Source organism: Clavelina lepadiformis, chromosome 3 (assembly GCF_947623445.1).
Source record: "Clavelina lepadiformis chromosome 3, kaClaLepa1.1, whole genome shotgun sequence".
Taxonomy (NCBI): domain Eukaryota; kingdom Metazoa; phylum Chordata; class Ascidiacea; order Aplousobranchia; family Clavelinidae; genus Clavelina; species Clavelina lepadiformis.
In genome coordinates, this window is record NC_135242.1 from 2,882,652 (window position 1) to 2,903,644 (window position 20,993).

At 38.5% G+C, this 20,993-nt stretch overlaps 1 protein-coding gene across 1 annotated transcript; it reads left to right on the forward strand.

The window, feature by feature from the left end:
- Positions 1 to 5,439: 5,439 nt before the first annotated feature.
- Positions 5,440 to 20,922, forward strand: LOC143449530 (uncharacterized). The gene is made up of 14 exons (XM_076949767.1): positions 5,440 to 5,605; positions 9,437 to 9,666; positions 10,255 to 10,424; positions 11,288 to 11,393; positions 11,945 to 12,045; positions 15,896 to 16,012; positions 16,168 to 16,309; positions 16,925 to 17,062; positions 17,207 to 17,368; positions 17,983 to 18,106; positions 18,369 to 18,553; positions 18,869 to 19,099; positions 19,249 to 19,450; positions 19,902 to 20,922. Exons 1-14 carry the CDS (start codon positions 5,499 to 5,501, stop codon positions 20,140 to 20,142), a joined length of 2,256 nt encoding a protein of 751 aa, XP_076805882.1. The 5' UTR covers positions 5,440 to 5,498; the 3' UTR covers positions 20,143 to 20,922.
- The last annotated feature ends 71 nt before the right edge of the window (positions 20,923 to 20,993 follow it).

Below are 20,993 nucleotides of genomic sequence, written 5' to 3' on the forward strand. Positions count from 1 at the left end.
AAGAACTAAAGTCAAAGAAAAGTCGATTTTTGCTCCTTCAGCTAAGGCAGCAATTAACCAAAAATAATTGCATGGCGAGAAACAATAAAGGACCCCGTGTGTTCGTCATAGTCTACTGTACCAAATTCAATGTAAAGACTTGAAGGTATTAAACAAATAATACATTAATATTATCAAATATCATATGAAAAAGCAATCACACAAACAAACAAACAAAATCTAACTAAACAGTACATATTGTAGCCAAATTTGGAGCATTGAAATGGAAAACCACACATTCACTGCTTTAAAAAGCTTCAGTGGTGCCTAAACATAACTTGAGTTCATCAAACAATAAATACATAAAAACATTAGGAGTAACAACAACTACCGATATAATACAACGAATCTATTTTTAAAAATAAAATCAGACAGATTAGTATGATATGTAATGTTGTATCACATGATAAATGATAAGGTTCAATTTTACATTTACATTTACTTCTCGTGACGAGTTTGTTTTCAGCGAGAAAACAAAACTTCATTGCTTAACTATGTACAAACATTAATTTGCTAAATTTAATTTCTGCAAATGGCAAAATAGTAGTTAAAGTTATGGGGCAAATTAACACTGCGCTCACTGCTCATAGCCATAACCCACACTGGAAAGTATGACACTTTTCAACGAGATCTAAGGGGTGCAGATCTGTCAAAACTGGGGTAACCGGGTGCAGGACGAGTAAAATTGGGATGCAAAATGACGCATTTTTCAGTCTGGTAAGCAGCTCCAATTTCCAGAGGTAATGTGAAATGTTTGGGCAAGCACAGTATTAAAAAATCAGAAAGGTGCGGTTGCCACACTTTCCACTATGGGTCACAACCAGATTAAAATCTTTGCTATTTTTAAGGTGAAATCCCCATGCAACAAAAATAAAAGCATTAAACAAAGTAGTGCACAGAAGCATCCCCGCGCATTTTGCAAACTTTCCAATCTGGAGCCGCAGCAAGCACCAAGACTGAGTGCTGAAGCAAAGAAGAACCTCCTTTATAACCAACCTAATAATGATAAAAAATCGCATTGCACTAATTTTTGAATCAGCAGACAGTATGAATAAGACCCTAGACTGGCGACTGGAAAGCAAAGCAGTTTTTGATGAGAGATCATGCGTGAAAAGTGCAATTAAGTGGACGCAACTTCTGGAGTGTGAGGATGCACTGAAGTCTCAAATCTTTGTTTAGGCTTATTATAAGTTGACGTTCTTCAAACAACCAGCTTTTCTTTGTTTATTTATCACGCATGAGATTCATTAATGTGCACACTGAATATTTTACTAACCACGATGATTTACAATAAATAAACGGGTCTAGTGTAAGATTGCAAATTCAAATGACGTCACATTTTGAGTAGCTGAAGTCTAGTAGGCTATACAAATGCAACCTGTGGTTGTGCACTTCTGCACTATAGACCCAAATAAACAAAGAAAAAATGTTTGTTTGAACGCCATATAATAAATAGGTCTAGCCAAAAAATTAAGGTTTCAGTGCCCGCTATCACACCAAAACTTACGTGTTTGCAAGCACGACTTCCGTTGAAAACGGCCTTACTTTATAGTCGGGGGTTTAACTGCCTGATTGTGGACTTCTTTGTTGCATATAGGCTACTGATTTATTCCTTTCTCGTGAACCTCCACCTTCAAAAGTATTACTTAATTGGCTATTTATGAGGAATTAATTGAAAACCACTGCTTGATGCTTTCTTCTGTATGTACCATCAGTCCATCAGACTGCTGCTGCTATAGCCTAGGCTAGTTTGTGATCTTTCATTTTCAAACATTTTGTTTTGCACCGAAGGCCAATCGGTGTTTTTATGTGACGTCACTCTAGCGCATATCAAAGTTTTCATTTCTATGGATTTCCATAATCTTCGGTGCACATTTGACACAGAAACGGGATTCCGGTCTTTGGGATGGAGTCTCCTTTTTTGGGATTTCATACAAACACATTAAATTTTATTTGTTGTTGTACTTTCATCAAGTGTGTTTTTACCCGTTCTTCAGGACAGGTTCATCAGCTTATTAATACATTGCTCTTCGCAATTTCTGCCTAAATGTGTAATTGTCACACTGCTATTCATTTAAAAAGAACAATAATGAGTATATTTGTGTTGGTAGATTTTGTTTTATTGTTCCTATTTTTTGTATGCTTATTTGAAAAATTTATATGTTGGATTTTGTGGATGTGCTAACCATCAATCAAATAAATTAGAATAATCTTGGCAAAAGCATATAGCCAGCTATAGGTTAGTATAATAGCCTACCTTCAAATCTTAATTATGACAGTTCATTTCAGGTTTAAAATAATGCTTGAAAAAACTTTTCACTCTATTGCTGTCTTTGTTTCCTTCAAAACAGTGAAACGCTTGCCATTTTTGATCAATCAACTGAACTACAGAAAAGGGAAAATGTTGCCAAACACCAACCGCGAGAGGGCGGTATAAATCCATATGCCGTTCAGAGAAAAGTGATAAAAATTTTCAATTTCTTTACAAGATAAGCCAATGCATGTTTCCCCTGCACCATTAACATTGTGCCGCAAAACCAAAGTCAATAACGTTTGTATTTATGAAATTCCGTTTGTTTTAAGACGTGTAAGTGTTAAATGTTGGTTTAATTTGAGATTGTAGTTAGCGTGTTGACATGTACCCATCTCGCTGTTGACAACAAATTAGAATAATAAAGAAGATGATAAATTTGCATGCGCAAACGGTATTAGCAAGTTTATTTTTACTTCGCATAACAAGTAGAGTTCTCAATGCAGACTCTGAACTGTTTGTACGAGCTAAATTTATGTTGCTGCAAAATGTTCCAGTTGGGTCTTAGACTACCGTTAGCTACCGTACACTTACCATACTTACCCACAAGAACCGCATGGTCATCATTGATGGCTTACGGACGACATCATATCGTTAATTTCTCGTCATTGTTTTTAAGGAAAATAAAATGCAAATTATTATAACAGAATGAAATAATAATTTCTCGAAGAAACAAAGGAGTGTCAAAAAGCAGTAAATGAAAGAGGTTAAAACGTGCTTGGTTTATAAGGGGACTCGATCACAAAAAATAATTGCTAAATACACCACAGCGGCGATCGGAAACAAAGTTAGTTTTGGGCTTCGCTGGGTGTCGTAAGAGAACAGTTTATTAAGTAATCTATGACAGTGGTTTTCCCCACTTTCATCCATGGGCCTTCCATGTGGACCAAGTGTTATTGCTTAAAAATACAACAGTTTCCTTGTGACATATCTTCAGTTATTGGAACCAGAAGCGTGCCTGATTCATAAATTTCAGCATGATTCATAGACATTGTATTTAGAAGTTACTTTATTCTGGCAGAACCATAACCGACAAAACTAAAAAAATACCAAATTTTCTTAGCTGAACCGTAAAAACATAACGTGGACCGCTGCCAGAACGGAGGTTGAAAACCGCTGAGTTATGTTATAGAGGTCTTTCTACATCATCTGGCACAAGTACCTGTTTGCACTGGATGGTTTTCTCAACAAACGTTGTATATTGCTGTGTCAACATATCTCCAACCTTTAAGAAACTTCAAGACCAACATTCAAATTTGATACCTAGCAAATGTAGCTTTTGTGCTTTCGTTTAAGGTTATTTGGTTGGACAAAAAAGTTCAGGAACCTTTTGAGCTATTTTTATTGAGCGTTTCACGAAATGCATTCCTTTCAATAAATTTCATGAAAATGTGCAGTTGTGGTGAAAGAGCTTTATTGGATTGTTATCTGTGTTTACCAAAAAACTTTTTCCTATAACTTTTAAAATCTAACAACCATCGACAAACAACGATATGGCTGGTTTGTTTGATTGCTTTACGGTTTTCGTGCTGTAATTCCTTATGTTGCAGTGGTGTTGCGTAATCCAAACGCTTTGTATGAAATCGATTTAATAATTAACCTAGAGTTTAATGTTGCTCTTAGTTCAGTTGGCTTTGTAATCTTCGACTTTAGTTTCAGGTGATTATGTAAGCAGCAGGTTGGCACTGCAGTGGCGTAAAGGATAAAGTTACTAAAAGTAATGACTTTCTGTGACGCAAGAAAGCGAATGTTATTTTTAAAAAGATGTTTTTCCGTTCACTGAAGTTCAAGGGCGCTGACTAAGAACGCTTCTAACCTGCAGTATTTACCTTTTTTCTTGTCGCAAGCTACATAAAAGAAATTTAACTTGTCTGAAAAATGCCAAATCACTTTGGTTATGAGTTTAACTGCAAAGCGGCTAAAAATAAGCTGGTTAGAACATAAGCGTATGGTGATCATTTCCAGAGTTTATATGCAGTGGCCTACTTCTCACTTATTTTTAGGAAAGTCATCCGATTTTCACACACCGTGTGATCATGGACAAAGATGAAAGCTATCATGCTGGGCACTGAAATTTAGGAGATATCGAGTGTTTCTCTGTAAAGTGCCAATTAGGAATTGGCCGATACGAACCCAAACCCGAATAGATTCGCCGAATAATGCCAGTGTGGAAGATTCGGGCAAACATAAATATTAACCATGACGAACCAGAATACAATATTACTAATAAATTTATCGATTTCTGTAAAAAATGTTGATTTAGTTTCCTGACGAAACTAAAGTATTAAGTCCACATTGCTTAGACTAGAATGAAAGTTCTTTTCCTAAAGATTTTGTTTTCTCTCTATATGGCTATATATGGCTATTTAAATCCCTATACTGCCAATGTAAGGTAATTGAGGGAGCAGCACAATCGAGTTATTGTCAAAACTCACGCCCAAAGTCAACACATTGCTTGTAAAATTTGATGACCATCAGTCTTGTGCAAACGTATAGTCCACGAAATATGTAGCTATGCTATATAGGCTATAGGTTAGGCTACAAGGGCAATGCTATTAAATTACATAACACGTAAAATACAAATCGGGATGAAAAGCAATAATCTTCCATCCTTCAACAACTTATTAAGGAAATAACCAGGTGTCGACAACTTAAAATTTTACTCAAAAACTATGGCGCATGCTGTAGCGCAAGCACAAAAGTTGCTATGGAAGTGAAGCCTGTCCTATTTTGTTGCATCTAGCCAACTCCATTCCAAACAAAACCGATTAAAACGTATATTTTTAATGATTTTTTTTCATCGAGTGATATATCTTGGTAAGTTTAGTCGTATTAGCAAACGTCTTCATTTCGGCATGCTTTGCTTATAGTCCACATTCTACAGTATAAGCCTATAGTTTGTTGTGCAATCGTAAGTAGTACATTGTAATTGCAACAGATATACCGGTCTGTTTTAAACGCTTTAAATATATAAGTTTTACGCGTTTTATGTTTTCAAAATACTTTTTGGAGAAAAAGTGATCTAATAATTCACAACTATATCTTTGACTTGCATGCATGACTGCATAACGATGTAATTTTAATCACAGGCTTAAGTTGTTATTAATAAGCAACTGTTTTTGATTAACGATTTCCATTATTAACGGAAATGGCCAGCGGGAGGTCATCAATTAAAAGTGTCTCTGAGGGAGTTCACAATGAAGCCTACACTGTGCATCAAGATCAAAACGGAAATGCAAAAGTAACAGAAAAGAGGTAGGCGGTAGGCTTTATTCATAAAATGGGATGGGGTTACCCTGTGTTTCCTGAAGTTGTTTTTGGGTACCGAAACAGTCTCATAAATTTCTCCAACGGTCTGTTAAAGTTTGTACTTTTGCAATGATAGCATAAAATTAGCATTAGTATTTATAAGTAGCGGTTTCTTAATTTTTTTTCCGGCTTTTTAAAATTTCTTATCGGTCGCGAAAGTCAAACCGTAAAAATACACTGAGAGTAGGCCTACTTACGCATTACGTGAATATAGCATAACGTTTATAAGCACACCGGCCTGATTTTTCCTTTAAGTATATTAGCATATGCTAAGCATAATAGCCAGCTATGTTCATTCACAAGCGCAGCACTAATCGATATTTCGGTACATATGAAAATACACATAGGGTCTATTTGTCTACCAATTATTTCCACATTCTTTTCGGTAGTGATTCTGATATTATTGCATTCGTTTTTTATCCTTACATATTCTTACTTTCTTATACATTAAATAGTTTTAGCATGCTAAGTTAATAATGCAGCATTTAGCCTAACTTGAACTTCAAAATAGCAGACTGCTACGCATAATTCAGTCTCAGTCGCCAAATTTCAGATGACTGTAGAAATACGTAGCCGACTTGGCGAGAGAGTTGGCTATGTTAATTAGATGTAAAATATATGCTCGCAAACAATTTTTTATGAACCCAGCCCTAAAGACCTATAGGGCAAATTCACCATAAAAATGGTGCTACAAAATTGATTGCTACGTCTTAATCAAAGGTTATTAAGTTTTTCCCTGCAAACGTTAAAGTAACATAACTGCTCTAGAAACAATTAAATGTACTAAAACCCGAGAAACGTTCAACGATTAAATTTTTACGCTGTTTCAATTTTTTTAAATTTAAAAGGGAAAAACTTACAATATCTTAAATTAAGTAAATTCGCTTCATGTTAGGTAAATTAATTTCACTAAGATATATTTGGGTTAGGCTAGCTGCTAGCATTTTCGATTTAGTTTTTTCTTAACATAAAAACTGTTAATTTCGAAATCTACACTGGTTTCAGTCGTTTGACTTTTGTAGAAGCAAGCAAGGCTTTTTAGTCAGTCAGAATCCGGGTTGCTTAGGGTTACAGAAGTTCTTTTGTTGGTTTGCTTGGGGCTTGGTTCGTTCTACCCTGTTGTTTACGAAGATTGATACACATCATTTTAACGAGCTGAAATAGAGGTTGTTTCCCCAGTTTCCGTTTCAAGAATTCCAAGAACGCGTTGAACTGTTGTGAACCCGCTTCTCAGCATCTGTTAGCATGCTGAGGCGATCAGCTCAAATTTCATCATAGATATAGCCTAAGATTAACACGGTAACAGGATCATTAGAGAAAAAACCGTTAGAGTAAAATTGTCCTCGGATAAGATAGAGACCATATTTAGTTAAGCATGGGGAAGATAGAACTATAATTTTGCTTCAATGAAATTTTCCAGGCCATAGGCTACTGAAGTTATTCTGCTGATAATGTTAATTGATATTTGTAATAAAAACGAGTCCTTAGTGATGATACAATTTTGTGCCTTTTACCAACTGTTCTTTATGTGCAAGTTAGAATAAACGCACGTCTTTAGACTAGCCGAAACCAATCACCAGAAAAGTTGAAGTGCACAGTACGGTAGGCCTACAGTACAGTAGACAGTAGGCTACAGTTTAGGTTTTCTGTTACTTGTGCACTTCACGTTAAAAACTAATAAGCGGAAATATTTTATAGTTATAGGCTAATTAGTAATTACTGTATCAGGGTGTTGTACTATTGTCAGGAGATCTAAAGATATGTTATTGTGGTGACATTTTGCTGCCATATAGACAACACAAGCTTTAAACTTGTCTTGTTTTATGCTGTAGTCATAGATAGCGCAAAAAGCTTAAGACCTATAGTTTTCACACGTACCAGTGTAGCAGCCCACTTTGAAATAGTTCGTAGTCTTCGTGGAAACCTTGATATGTAGGTTAGCATGCGTGAATATGTTGTTAAACGATATACAAAACTTAGATACCATCAGCTTTCGTTTATTTCATTCGGTTGTATACGAAACTCTTGCGCAACACCAAGAAATGGGGTATTTTTGGTCAGTTTCTACGCATATTGCTTTGTTTTCACTGATCATTGTGAAATCAGTACCTTTTCAATGACGTCACAAGGGATCGATCGAATGACGTTGACGGTATGAGGTTAAACCAGCGAACCGTGACCATTTCCATAAAAAAACGTTTTTTGATAATTTGCCTGATTTAACGTGCCTTAAGCCGGTTGGAGACATTGCTGTGTGTGGCGCAATCGCCTTTACAAAATCTAAACAAAACGTGATAACCGCTAAGAGTTTTGTTTTACTTATCAGAAATAAACTATTACATCAGCCTTAGAAGGGTACTGATGCAACTAACCAGCGGCAGTATATAAGTCTTAACGTCATCGGCATATCGTATACGCTGAGTTGCCTGCTAATTGACAGAATGTTGGTTGTGGCAAAGGCGTACGCGGTGAGCTGAACACAAGTCGTTTATTTAGACGTTGATCCCAAGGCTCGAAGTGTTGTCAGTCATGTTGTCGGTAATGGTTGAGATGTACAGACAGAGTAAGCCAATGACAATGACTAAAGAAAATGGCGTTTAGCGGAATAGCTCTATTGTTCGGTAAGCGAAAGGCGAGCTCATTTTTGTATACAAATTACTTCACTCAACTAGACCCGTTATTTCTTTGTCGGAAACGTGCGCTGAAATGATCATAGTAGGCTAACTTTTAACTCGAGTTTCCGGTCGCCCGTTTAAATGTTACATGCAGACTGCAGTACAACTGCATTTTGACTGTTGATAGTACAGTTTTATATGAAATCCGCTGTAAGAAACTGTAGAGGCATTTTGCGTTAAAGCTAATTAGGAGCTTTGGCAATGGACCAAGTCGAAAAGTTAAGAAACTTTCCTTGTTGTTTCCGTGGACAACTGGTTGTTTGTAGTGTTGCTTTCAACTGCGTTGTGTATAAAATTGCATGACTGTGTTCACAGCTTTGCCAGCAACTTCAGTTCTCATTTTTAAAACCGAAAACGTTTAATTCGACTGAATTTCTGCGCGGAGCGGGCCAGCTAGTAAAGCCAGTTTAGGTTAAATACTGAAAAGTGAATACTCGTTTGAAACTGGCAGTTGAATGTTTTTGTCTGACTTGGTCGAAGCGCTTGGTTCAAGTTATCGGTTTAGTTAGTTTAAGTTGAAATCGATTTATGGAAAATATAGTCAAAAGGCAATGCATTATATGAGTCTTCTTGGAGATAAATGAGATATGTTACGAGTTGTGTGTGAGTAATTAAGGATGACGTAAAACAGCGTCATGATACTGACGTATCCGGCTTCAAAATCCCCTCGGTCAAGCTGAGGGGGTATTCTGCTCCGTTGGTAGCTACCATGGCAACTGTTTGCGCGATGACTTATGAATATGAGAAGATCTTTGTAGTCCAAAGTTAGGTTTTTACGGAGCTTGAGAATATGGTTGAAACCACGATTATTTTTGCCTTTTTGCACGAAAGTGAAAGCGTACGGTTCGCACGTTATAAAGACGGCATAAAACGTGATTTTCTAGCGTTTCTTATGCGTGTCGTCATTGAAACATGACGTTTGTATGTAATTAAAGTGCACTAATAACATGCCATAACATGCTTTCAGCGGATAGAAGTAGATAGCTAAAACAGATGAAGTCGTTCGTGCCATGCGAGATTTTGACTAGTTTTTATGCATTTATGTGTTTTTAGCTTGTCATTAATTAGTGTAGTTAGTGGCATATTTTTCTCGAAACTGTAGATCAACTGGCTTTGCATTTGGAATGGCCGACGAGGTACTACTGTCCACTACGGAAGGGCAGCGACCCGACCAGAAGGCGTCAGACTTTGCCCACTCAGGGCGATTGGCTCAACCCGGCCTTGAACTTCGGTTCGAGCACTTGAGCTTCAGTGTCAAGGGTAAACAGATACTGGAAGACATCAGCGGCACTGCCCACCCTGGAAAAGTCATGGCAGTGATGGGACCAAGTGGTATGTGATTGTTGGTTTCGTTAATGTATGTTTTATTGTGTTTGCTGGTTGTATTGTGGACGGAAAATTGCCCATTCCTAACCTGTGGTCAGATAATGGACTTTTTAGATATTGGACAGTGTATAGATGCATTTATAGTTAAAACAAAGTTACATTTGTTATTGTATTGATATGCAGGATATCTGTTGATCGCAAGAAATATGCAGGCTATTGCGTCAACTGGGTTTTAGATTAAGAGGTTTTTTGAAGCATTACGACCGCATAGTTGTTCATCCTGAATTACCGCTTCTGAAAAAACGTCTGAAACCGTTGAATTGAAATTTTGAAAAGCACAGCTATATCTTAAAAGATGTCTTTTAGTTGTGTCGATGGCTGTTATGAGTGGACGGCAGAAATTCCTAAGCCAAATACGTCATGCCTCCCATCTCTAAGTCAGCCACAGACTCAACAAAAACTTAAATAATTGACTCAAGCCGCCGGCTTTGAGAGCTAATACGCGACGTCTGTTAACTAAGCATTATACTCCCAACCGTATTATTGCAAGACGTTTTTATTATTTCATTAGCTCTTTTATTCCCAACTTCCTAGGATCCGGGAAGACTACTCTTCTCAATGTCCTCGGTGGTCGCGTCCAATGCGCGCGTTGTCAAGCAACCATCGGTGGACTTCCCCTGACAAAGAAGACGAGGAGAAAGATCAGCTACGTGCTCCAGCAGGACATCTTCTTTCCCAATCTTACACTTCAGCAAACCTTGGAAGTACGTAAAAATTTTCCTCTCTATCTTTGACCGCAGTTGAGGAATTGGTTCGTCTGCGCAAGACGTTCACGTTCGTGAATTGTAAAATTTTCTTAATTTTTTAGCCTTCGGTTAGCGCTAAGACCTCCCACCTATCCTACCGCAAGTAAAGCGACCAGATAAGTTCTATTTCAATAACAAACGTCACGCGTGCTGCTGTGGGAACACCCATTATGCTTCTCGCATATGCCGTTTGCGTTTTGACTGGGACAGCCTCTTTTTATAGCTTGGCATGCGAATACCCTAAACTCGAAACCCCGCGCATCTTTCATGCGTTGTAAATGGCAGCAGCGAAAGAACTGGTTTTTCGAGATGTGGTTTCTTCGATAAAGTTATTTTTACTCGTTCCTTTTCTAAAATGCCCGTAGAACCAGATGACAGTAGAAAGCGTGCTTTGTATACATTTGCGGCAATCTGCTAAACCGTATGAAAGCAACAAGATTATGACCGCGTATTCACCTCAGGGTTTATTCGCGTCTGATCGCCCGATTGTCTTCCTGATACCCCGGAATCATTCATCATTCTTGCTAGCTTCCTTTATAGCTTGTACGGACCCGGGTGACCTCTTTGGCAGATTGTTTATTACACAGGCCTTGGCGTTAGTAGGTTTGCAGTGTGCATATAGCCGTATTAAGCTAGCATACCTCTATTGTGGCAACTTAATGGCTTAACGCGCATCACGTACGTATAGATCTGCACATGACTATAAAGGCATTTTTACAAACTTACAATCGTTTGCAATTGCACTTTGAAGTTGTATTTCTAACGACAGCGCAATTTCAAAATCTTGCGTCTTACTGAATTGTCGACATTTTTTCTTGCAGTTTGCCGCGGAACTTCGTCTTCCAGAGAGCATGCCCACCACTTGCAAGAAGGAGATCGTGGCCCAACTAATAGAGCAACTGGACATGGAAAAATGCACAAAAACAAGTGAGTTTCTTGCACTTGCGCGTGGATTATTACGTAGCAACTTATCGTGACCTGTAAGGACAATTTTCTACGCTTTTTTTTTGAAACCCATTTATTAACACAGGTTTCGCTGTTAAACTGAAAGACTGGAAAATTACCTAAATATGATGATAGTACTCTATATTTTGTCATCCGAAAGGTATTTTCAGCGTTCCTAAAACATTTGAAAGAACCTTCTATTACAGCGATAAGAAATAGTTTTGAAATTGCTAAGGGTGGTTTATGTCAGTGAGCGATTGCTTTTAATACGTCTGATGGTAAACGGGCAATTTATCAATGAGACTTTCTAGCCAACTGGTCTTTCCGCCACTTTATCAAACATTGGGACGAACTCATGTTATCAAAGAGACAAAAAGCACGTGAACTTTGTACCGGAAGAAGCTAAATGTGTTTGAAGTATTTCAGATCTTTAAGTAATAAATGCTGAAGCTGTAATAAAATGCACCAGTGTCCATCACGCATTACGCAGTATTTGTCTAATTTTGGATGACGCGTGCTTTTTTTTTGCGCAGTCATCGGGGATAATATGAACCGGGGACTTTCCGGTGGAGAAAAGAAACGTGCCAACATCGCCAACGAACTCCTGACAGACCCGGCCGTTCTCCTTCTTGACGTGAGTACCACTGTGTTGCTATTTATGTTTTTTCTGAGATTGTTATCGGATGTTCTGAGGGTCAAATCATACAAATTTTCTTTGGTTGTTTCGATTCTTTGTCCAGACTTGCAAAAGTATCACCAGCAACTTATAAGTCCTAATAACAAAAGGTGTTCAACTGGTGAATTGAGTCTTTCATGAAGCAACGTTTTGTATTTATAAGTCTTAAGTTCTATTCAAGTAATCCGTCATAGCACGAAATGCACGGAGTTAGCGTTTGATTTTTATGAACAAGTCTGTTCGGTTCTTGATCGATGTGTTTGGGCAAACGGCTGTTAAAACATCCTGGTTTTCAAACTATAATTGCGTGGAGAGTGTGTGCTATGACGTATCGAACTAGAATTTCAAGTACTTGAAAGTGTACTTGATAGTGCGTTGTCAAGGATAACCTCAAATTTTTATCTGTGTCTGCTCACTTTACTATCAGTTAGCGGTATAATGGGTATAATTACTGCAAGTTTTTCTTTGATGAATTTGTTAAAGCATAAAATTCGTTTCGAAATTTTCCGCTTGATAACCATATTTTGTCGCGTCAATGGTTTTACGTGACCCAGTAGAAATTTTTTTACGCTTGAAGGTGATTACGTGTTATGTTCACTGGCCTTATTTTCGGTGCGACAATCACATTAATTTACGATAATTCTAGCTTCTGAAAATTAACGCTGCCATTACAGATTCGCGAAACCGCGTCTATGGGTTCATAGGTTCTGGAAATGTGGTAAGTCCATATTAACCGTTTCGAAAAAACTTGGCTACTGGGTTACTGTAGGTCAACACTTCAACACTTGGTAAGGTCACCTCCGGTCACGCTGCCAACGCTTTCCTGTCATTATAAGTGTTCACCTGTAGCTCAACCAAGAGATTTCAGCGGAAAATGTACAGTTGGTTCACCTACAACAGCCTTCCGAATAAAAGTCCCAAGCTACGGCGCTTATCGTGTATGTGAATTGATGGTTTCAAAATGGAAATTTTCTTTGTACATATTTAACAGCAGCATCGAATGCGGTTACAATGTTCAATTACCCAAGGCGGTTGTATGTTTATCAAGATTACCGACGAAATATTCTACCTCGCTGATCAGACTTATTTCAAGGATTTGTTCGTCGACGTAACAAGATATCAAGCGTTTATTAGACTTAGCAGCATACGAACTAATAAAAACTTTGCGCTCGCGGCTTGTAAAGCTGATAAAACTTTCTTTGGCATCTTTCGTAATTTTCTTCGTTTGCAAACATCATCAGGTGTCATGGCGTCATAATGACTGATGATCACGTCACGATTTATTCATATTTGAAAGGGAGTGAGTATATGGCAATGCGAGATGAGTAAATGTGTTTAGCTATTCTTTCATTTCACAACTTGTGTGTCACATTATTAAATGATGGCTAATTCGTCAGTGGCTTGTGCCCAAGTGACAGGTCGTCCAAAACAACGACGTGACAACTTTGTCACTCGCTTAACTTCGAACCGGACCACACCAACAAACTCAGAGCGCGTAGTGCATAGAAGTGTATTGCACGTAAATAGCCCTCGTCCACGAGAAAATGATTCTAAAACAATACCGCTACGTCGCTGTCCAACGTGCAGTCGCAAAACGGAATCGGTCGTCGTGCACCATTGTGTAAGCAATCTTTGTGTTTTTAATAGCTTTAGAGTTCCCACTCGCAGAGTAATATACCGAGTTTGCGGCTCGCATTTTCAATCATAAACATTTTTGTCAAGGAAAACAGAGTTGTCACGTCATCTTGCATAAACCACCCGCTTCCTTTTCTGTAACAAACAGGATGCCATGCGCCACTCATGCGTCGAACGTGTGTTTTAAGTATGATGCTGTTACGTAAACTCAATCTCTATAACTGAACTGAATTGAACTTAACGTGGCCTTTACTAAACTGCTAAACTCCTGTCTACATGCGGGTTGCCATGGCGATAACAATGTATTTTGTACGTCGAATCATCATGATACTTGTTGACCTCTTGTGTTGAAAGTTGTAGCGTTTGGCAGCGCAGATCTGAAGTCATTTGTGGACAATTTATCGGCTAATTTAACGGATGTTAAATTTTCACACGAAGCCCTCGTTGTTTAGTCGTCTTGATTTAAAGTTCTTACTGTGTAGTCCATTGACGCTAATGAAGCCGAAATAGACATCTAAGTCACGTTATATTTTCATTCTTCGCTTGAAGCGTTGAAATAGTTGCTTTTCAAGCCACGATCAGGGTTATTAATCGATTCCAGTTATTTTTGCCAGAAGGAAGTTTAAGCGAGCACAGAAATATTGGTTTTTGCGGTCGTCTGACCTGGCAAACAGTTCGACCACATCATTGGAAATAATTAAATGCTGTCTGCTGTGGAGAAGCGTCATTGTAATTGCTATGTCGATGTGTCATTGATGATTTTCCACTTCTGCTGAACCTGTTTGACGCGTTTGACGTGTTCCCGTTTATCCCCGCTTCCACAGATAATTTGAATCATGGCGTAGGTCACTGCAGTGCGTTAATTCACTTGCTTTGTTCGTTTGAATCAAAAATCATTAGTTTCGTCTCGTTTTTGGATACACTTGTGTTCGTTTTGTCGCATTTTGAACACATATTCATAATGTTTGTAATCAGAGAAATTACCCAGGTACTATGTCAGGATCCGCATGTAGTTGTTGTTTGACGTTGGCTTTGCTTAAAGTCATTCATCATATGTTTGATTTATACGGCACGAAGTATTGCCCAGACCGCCTGTTACGTGACAATGAAGAAAGCAACATGCCCTGCGCTCAGACTGAAATTTCAAAAATGCGTCAATGTATTGCCACAATACGAAAGTTGCATTTGACGTTATACGTCACTCAGCTTGGGCAATGTCCGCCAAATTAAGCCACTTGCGTCTTGGAACGTCTACCAACCACGTCTTCGATGTCACTTGATGTCGTTCTAAATGCTATCTTCCATGCGCTCGATCTGCGTATATCGTTCTTATAAAATGAGTTCAAACCAATTACGCTCTTATTCATTTGCATGCTTCTACATTGCAGAATCCCCCATTACTTGAAAGCGCCTATATAATTAATCGATCGGTCGATGGTTAAGCATGAATCGCTTTATAAAGCTGCACGAATCCTGTGGTATCAGTATCGTGGAAAACGTCATTCGATTTATGTTGCTCAATATCTATTAGTACATGCCATTAAAAATAGGCCTTCAAAAATATAACTTCAAATAAAGTATGTTAAAGTCAACATGATGATCAGGCCATTTATGTGCACCACCTGCCTGTGTTTCAACACAACCGAAGCGTCCAGCCCGATCTAAAAAAAGCACAAGCAGTGGGTTAAAGGTTTCCAGGCGTCACTCTGAGTTCGTCTATTGTTCGAAATGCCACCCGGATGAAAAACACAATAGGAAATTGGCTTTCGTTGAACAATGCGATGTTACGTAACAGCAAGTGCAATGGGAAGTGATCTTTGTTGTTTGACAAATAATGCTTCGCGGGTGTGCTTTGATCGACTTAACAACACATCAGTTGAGGGTCCATGCGCATGTTCGTTGTGGTGACGCATTACCTTTGTGTGCACAATACGCGTATGCTTGACAGTATATTGCAGTCGGCCAGAAAGTACCTTAACGACTCGTCTCTACGAAAGCAATGATGTTTATTGTGTACTGTATCATACTTGTTGTGTGTGTTGTGTGGGTCGAACCAATACAGTCAATTGCTCCCGGTCGCGAAATTTATAGTAATTCGAAGTTGTGAGGAAAAATGGCGGCTGTGTGTCCTTTTCAATCTTAGCTTATCGGGATGATTTGTTTGTTTTTACAGGAGCCGACATCGGGCCTGGACAGCAGTACCGCCTATGCGTTGACAATATCTCTGAAGAAATACGCCGTACAGAGCGGCAAGACAGTCATGATGACCATACATCAGCCATCTGTTCAAGTTAGTGCTGTACTCTCATATTTTATAATAATGTGTTGGGAAATTGGGAAATTCTATTTTGCCTAACCGCCCAACAAAATTAGGCTTATTTGTTACTCTTGTAATCGTCCTATCAAATGACGTCAAACTTTCCTTCACCAATTTATTTTCTCCAGATGTTCTACCAATTCGACACAATTCTGCTTCTGAGTGCAGGACGTATCGCTTACTACGGTACCCCCAGCGATGTAGTGAGCCATTTCGCCGAGATGGGACATTCCTGCGATACCAGCCATTACAACCCGGCCGACTTTATACGTGAGAGAAGATCTTACTAGTATAAGAGCCTAAACTATTTACTCATGTTGGGTTTTTACTGGATTTCATCGCAATTTGAAAATTTAATCAAACTCTAGACCGCAATCAACTCATTAACTGAGATCAGTATAAAATCTTGTCAACTTTAAAGAACTTAACTGTTTGTTTTTATATGTTCATGTTATTCTGTCAATCTTCTTATCAGCGTCAGAATTAGTGGAAGGGAATTTTTAAACATTTTAGTCCTCTTAGCCGCGCTAGTAATTGAAAAATAGATTCGTTCGTATCTTGGCCCCCCCAAACCATGTGACGTAATGGAAGAACCGCTTTAACTCATTACTTGTCCTGACGTAATCACACCATGACACCAGTATTGACTGATTTTGTTAAACGGTGCCAAAAGTTACAGAAAACAAAGTCCATTTTCGAACAATGTGTTGCAAGTATGTTTTCGCCCGGTGAATCCACTGTTGTTACGATGAAGAAGGGTATATTATTTTCGCCTTATCCTTAACCCAAACTGGGATGCGAGTTTTAAACAATTTGTTGTGGTATTTGTACCCACGTATTATTTTTCCTTGGAAAGTTCGTATCAATTTATTATGCTTTCATCAGTTGATGTTGTCAAGTCGGGGTCGGAAGCAGCCGAACACTTAATCGCCGATTCCAACCAGAGACGTCTGACCACCCCAGACTGTCCGATTCTGGCCGAGACAGTCGCAGGAAAAGCGAAAGACGCCCCGGTATCGAGAGGTAAGTTAACGATCCACCGGAAGAATTTGTTTTGGAAACTTGCGTTAGCTTTTAAAGCGGAAAGTAATAGAACGTGCCATTATTAAGCGTTGAATTTATGCTTGTGTGTTGAATGCAGTCACAGTAGTTTTTGTATTGCTTTAGATGACGTGGTTATAACAACAGAAACCGGGCAAGAAAAGTTTTCAAACCTAAACCTAAACGAAAGTGACTTGCGCAATGGAAATTATTCGACCGGAAACGGAAAGGCCGCCGCCAACGGCGGAAAATACATATCACGTGATCCCGAAAAAGCCGACGTGATTGGTGAGTTAAATTCAATTCCTAATTTAGATTGGTTTATTTTTATTATAGCCCCATGGGCAGTGTATGGGATATGTTTGTTTTGTGTCCATAGTAAGTCATCTATCTGTTTAATGTAAATAGTTGGCACGCATTGCATGTAACAATCGTTGCAATTTTGAGGGATTACGGCGGATTATCCTATATACAAACAAGAGTTCTGATAACGCACGTCACCTAACGTTAAATTATGTCGTTCGTTGGTACCGCATTGGCTGCTTTTATCTCCCCACTACACGCTTAATAACAATAATATGCAAACATGACGTAATCAATTTGCCCGGAAATGCATTAATGCATACTCTTATAGATTTACGCAGAATTATTTTTCAAGGATTACTTTTTAGAAACCTTGACATTTACAGACTCAGCTGCTAAAGTTTTGCCGTAGTTGCAGAAGAATAAATTTTGAGAGACTTTGGACAAATTTAAGACACCGTTTCGGTTCCCAAATACACCGGATCTGTGATTAAACCATACGCGCTAATCATTGTTTATCCAGGCACTTCAGAAACGCATTGTTAAGCAAATAATTTGAAACCTCATTGACAATGACTGACAATTACAATGATTGACAGATGACGTAAAATCCTCCGTGGATGAGAGCGATTTATCCTTAGAGGATGAGAACAGAAGAAGATGGCCGACGTCATTTACAAAACAACTCAGCGTGCTTACCATTCGCAGCTTCATACAAGGAAAGTGAGTATGACGTCACTTATTACGTATAACTCCACCATTGACATATGTTCCTAAATGAAGTTTTAAGTCGCGCGTAAAAAGTTCGCGGTGCTTGAAGGTCCTAACATGTTTAAAATCGCATTTGCTGTGTAGTTTGTCCGCTGTGAAAGATTTAGCCTCAAAATAGTTTGCAAACAGTTGTGAAGTTTCTGAATAAAATTTCGAACCATCATTTCCACATCATTATTTCGTGCGCTTTAACGAAAGCTTTAAATCGCGGCAGATATCGCTACTTATCGACGCTCAAGTTTGTGAAGACGATCGGAGTCGCGCTGATAACTGGCTTGGTCTGGTGGCAGATAGGAAGAGGAACGATCACGGAGCAGCAGGCTCTCGACATCGGAGGAGCTCTCTTCTTCATCACTGTTTTCAACAGTTTCAACTCTCTTTTCGATGTCCTCGTCATTTGTAAGTTGTTTTTGCTTTATATTAATCTATTCTGTGGTCTTGCTACAGTCTTTCAGTTAATGGGGTTTTGTGCAAAGAAATTTATGCATCGGTAGTTTGTTAAATGCTGTTTATGAAATAAATTTTATTTTAAATAATCTGCAACTGCTTTCAATAATATCCTTCGATATTCAACAACTGAAACTTCGCCACAAACATTACAATGTATAATATCCATCATATATCCATATAGAGAGAGAGAGACAGTAGCACCACATGCTGACCATTTTAAGACGTCCAGGGAAGTATTTAAACCAAGTTTTTGAAATTTTTCAGTTCCGAGTGAACGCGAAGTAGTGAACAAGGAGCGAATGGGCGGGTCATATCGCTTGTCGTCTTATTACATTTCCAAAACGATCAGCGAATTGCCACTGGCCTTAGTACTGCCAAGCATATCCATGATCATATTCTACTGGATGGCCGGTCTCAATGGATACAATAACGCGTGGGCGTTTTTTGGTTCCTGGCTTGATATGATAATGGTTACTATTGCGTCACAATCGCTAGGTAAGTCTTAATAAAATAAGGATTAAAAGGATTAGCGAAAAAATTCCTGACATTTACCAAACCAAACCACAGCATAAATTCTCAGCACCTGGCACGTTGAACACTGTCGAATAATTGAAGATGGTTGAGCGCGTTCTTTTTTCGCTCAGGTATTTTCGTCAGCGCCGCCACCATGGACTTCGAGCACGGTCTTGTATTGGCGATATTCATGATGATCACCTACATGTTACTCGGAGGATTTTACATCAAGAGTTTGCCTCCATGGCTGAGCTGGCTGCGTTATGTATCGCCTTTCTTGTATGCTTGGACGCTCATGTTGTATTTCGAGTTCGACTCCGACTACAGAGTGATGTAAGTATACCAAAACCTTTTAGTTGTTGAAACTTGGGAAGCCAATATTTTTGGTAAATTAGAGAGTATTTTAACGCCCGCAAGGCTGCGCTAGATAACATTTTCTGTCCCTTTATTAAAAGCATCAGATAGTAATGTAATGACCTTAAAGGTTTATTTACTACTGCGCTTATTTGCTGGACACGCTGCGTTGTGGTGACATTGTCAAAGTTATCCTTCACCCTCAGCATACTTTTGCTGATAATGTGCTTTAGTCATTCAAGTTGGCACAAGAGATTTTCAATTACATAACATACTGACCGGTATGAACGTCGTTGCCGTCATAAGCTTCGTACTCCAGCGTTTACGATCTATCATGAAATCATAACGACATTTAATTTTAAATTTCGGCGACTTCAAAAGCGTCCCCAGCTTTACGACAAGACTATTTAATTTCTTTTCTCTTTCACAGTTGCAACACGGAAAACAGCCTGTACCCGTCGTGCTTGCCTCCGCAAGGTGGCGGTAACGACACGATGGCGACCATTGCAAGCAACGCGACTCGATACGTGAAAAAAAGTGAAATTTTGGTTTTCAATGGAGCGGATGTACCGGCGTGGATATGTTGCGTGGCGCTTGTAACAACTTTAGTACTTTTCCGAGTACTTGGTTATGTATTACTTCGCTTATTTCATAAACCGATCGTAAAGTAGAGGAATCGATTACCGACCGGCGCAATCTTCTAATATAGTTTTTTTTGGCAAGCCAATCATCTTAGTTGCTAACATTCGTGACTTATTCGACTTGTTTTTTCTAACAAAAGTTATTTGTTGCGATAACCATTTTTCTGGTATTTTTGCTTGTTTAATGCTGGAACGATATCATCAGCCACTGTTTTATCCACTTAAGACGGATTTACCGTGAACTTTTAACAAAAGAGATTAGTTTTCTGGCTAATTGTTGGACGCGCGTGTTTCTTACTTAGTAGTCCGCTTTTCTAAATTCAAAATTTAGTGCAAGAAATTTCGTGTGTTTGCGATCATATTCCGTAGCCTAATTCCGACGTTATTTTGTAATCCATTTTCCTGGCTTTTTCTGTGTTTTGTGAATATTTTTCATTGTGCTTTCTTTTCTGGTAGGTTGTAATTCATACGAAATAAAATTTGTAGAAATGTTCTTTCAATTTCAAAGCGTGTAGTTAATATATCGTCTATTCTCTCGTTTTCCACTCTGTGTTACGAGACGTGCTTTTTCTCATGTTGTTGATGCATGTGGTGTGTAAATGAAAATCTTCGTGGCTGTTTCATAGTAAAAAACGACATTGCAGAAAAGATTCCTGATTGTTTGGCGATATTTGCCGCAAGAAAGTAGTTGTTGGAATACTTTTTTAAGAAATATTAACGAATGATTTTAACTTGAAAATGCGCGAAATCCATTCAACGAACAAGAAAACTTTTTCTATATCGATAAATAAATTGTTTGAGTTAATCCTTGCTTATGCGTGATGCGCTTTGATTCTTTCATTTGTCACTGAGTTAAAACGAACTTGAAAATCGGTTTCGAC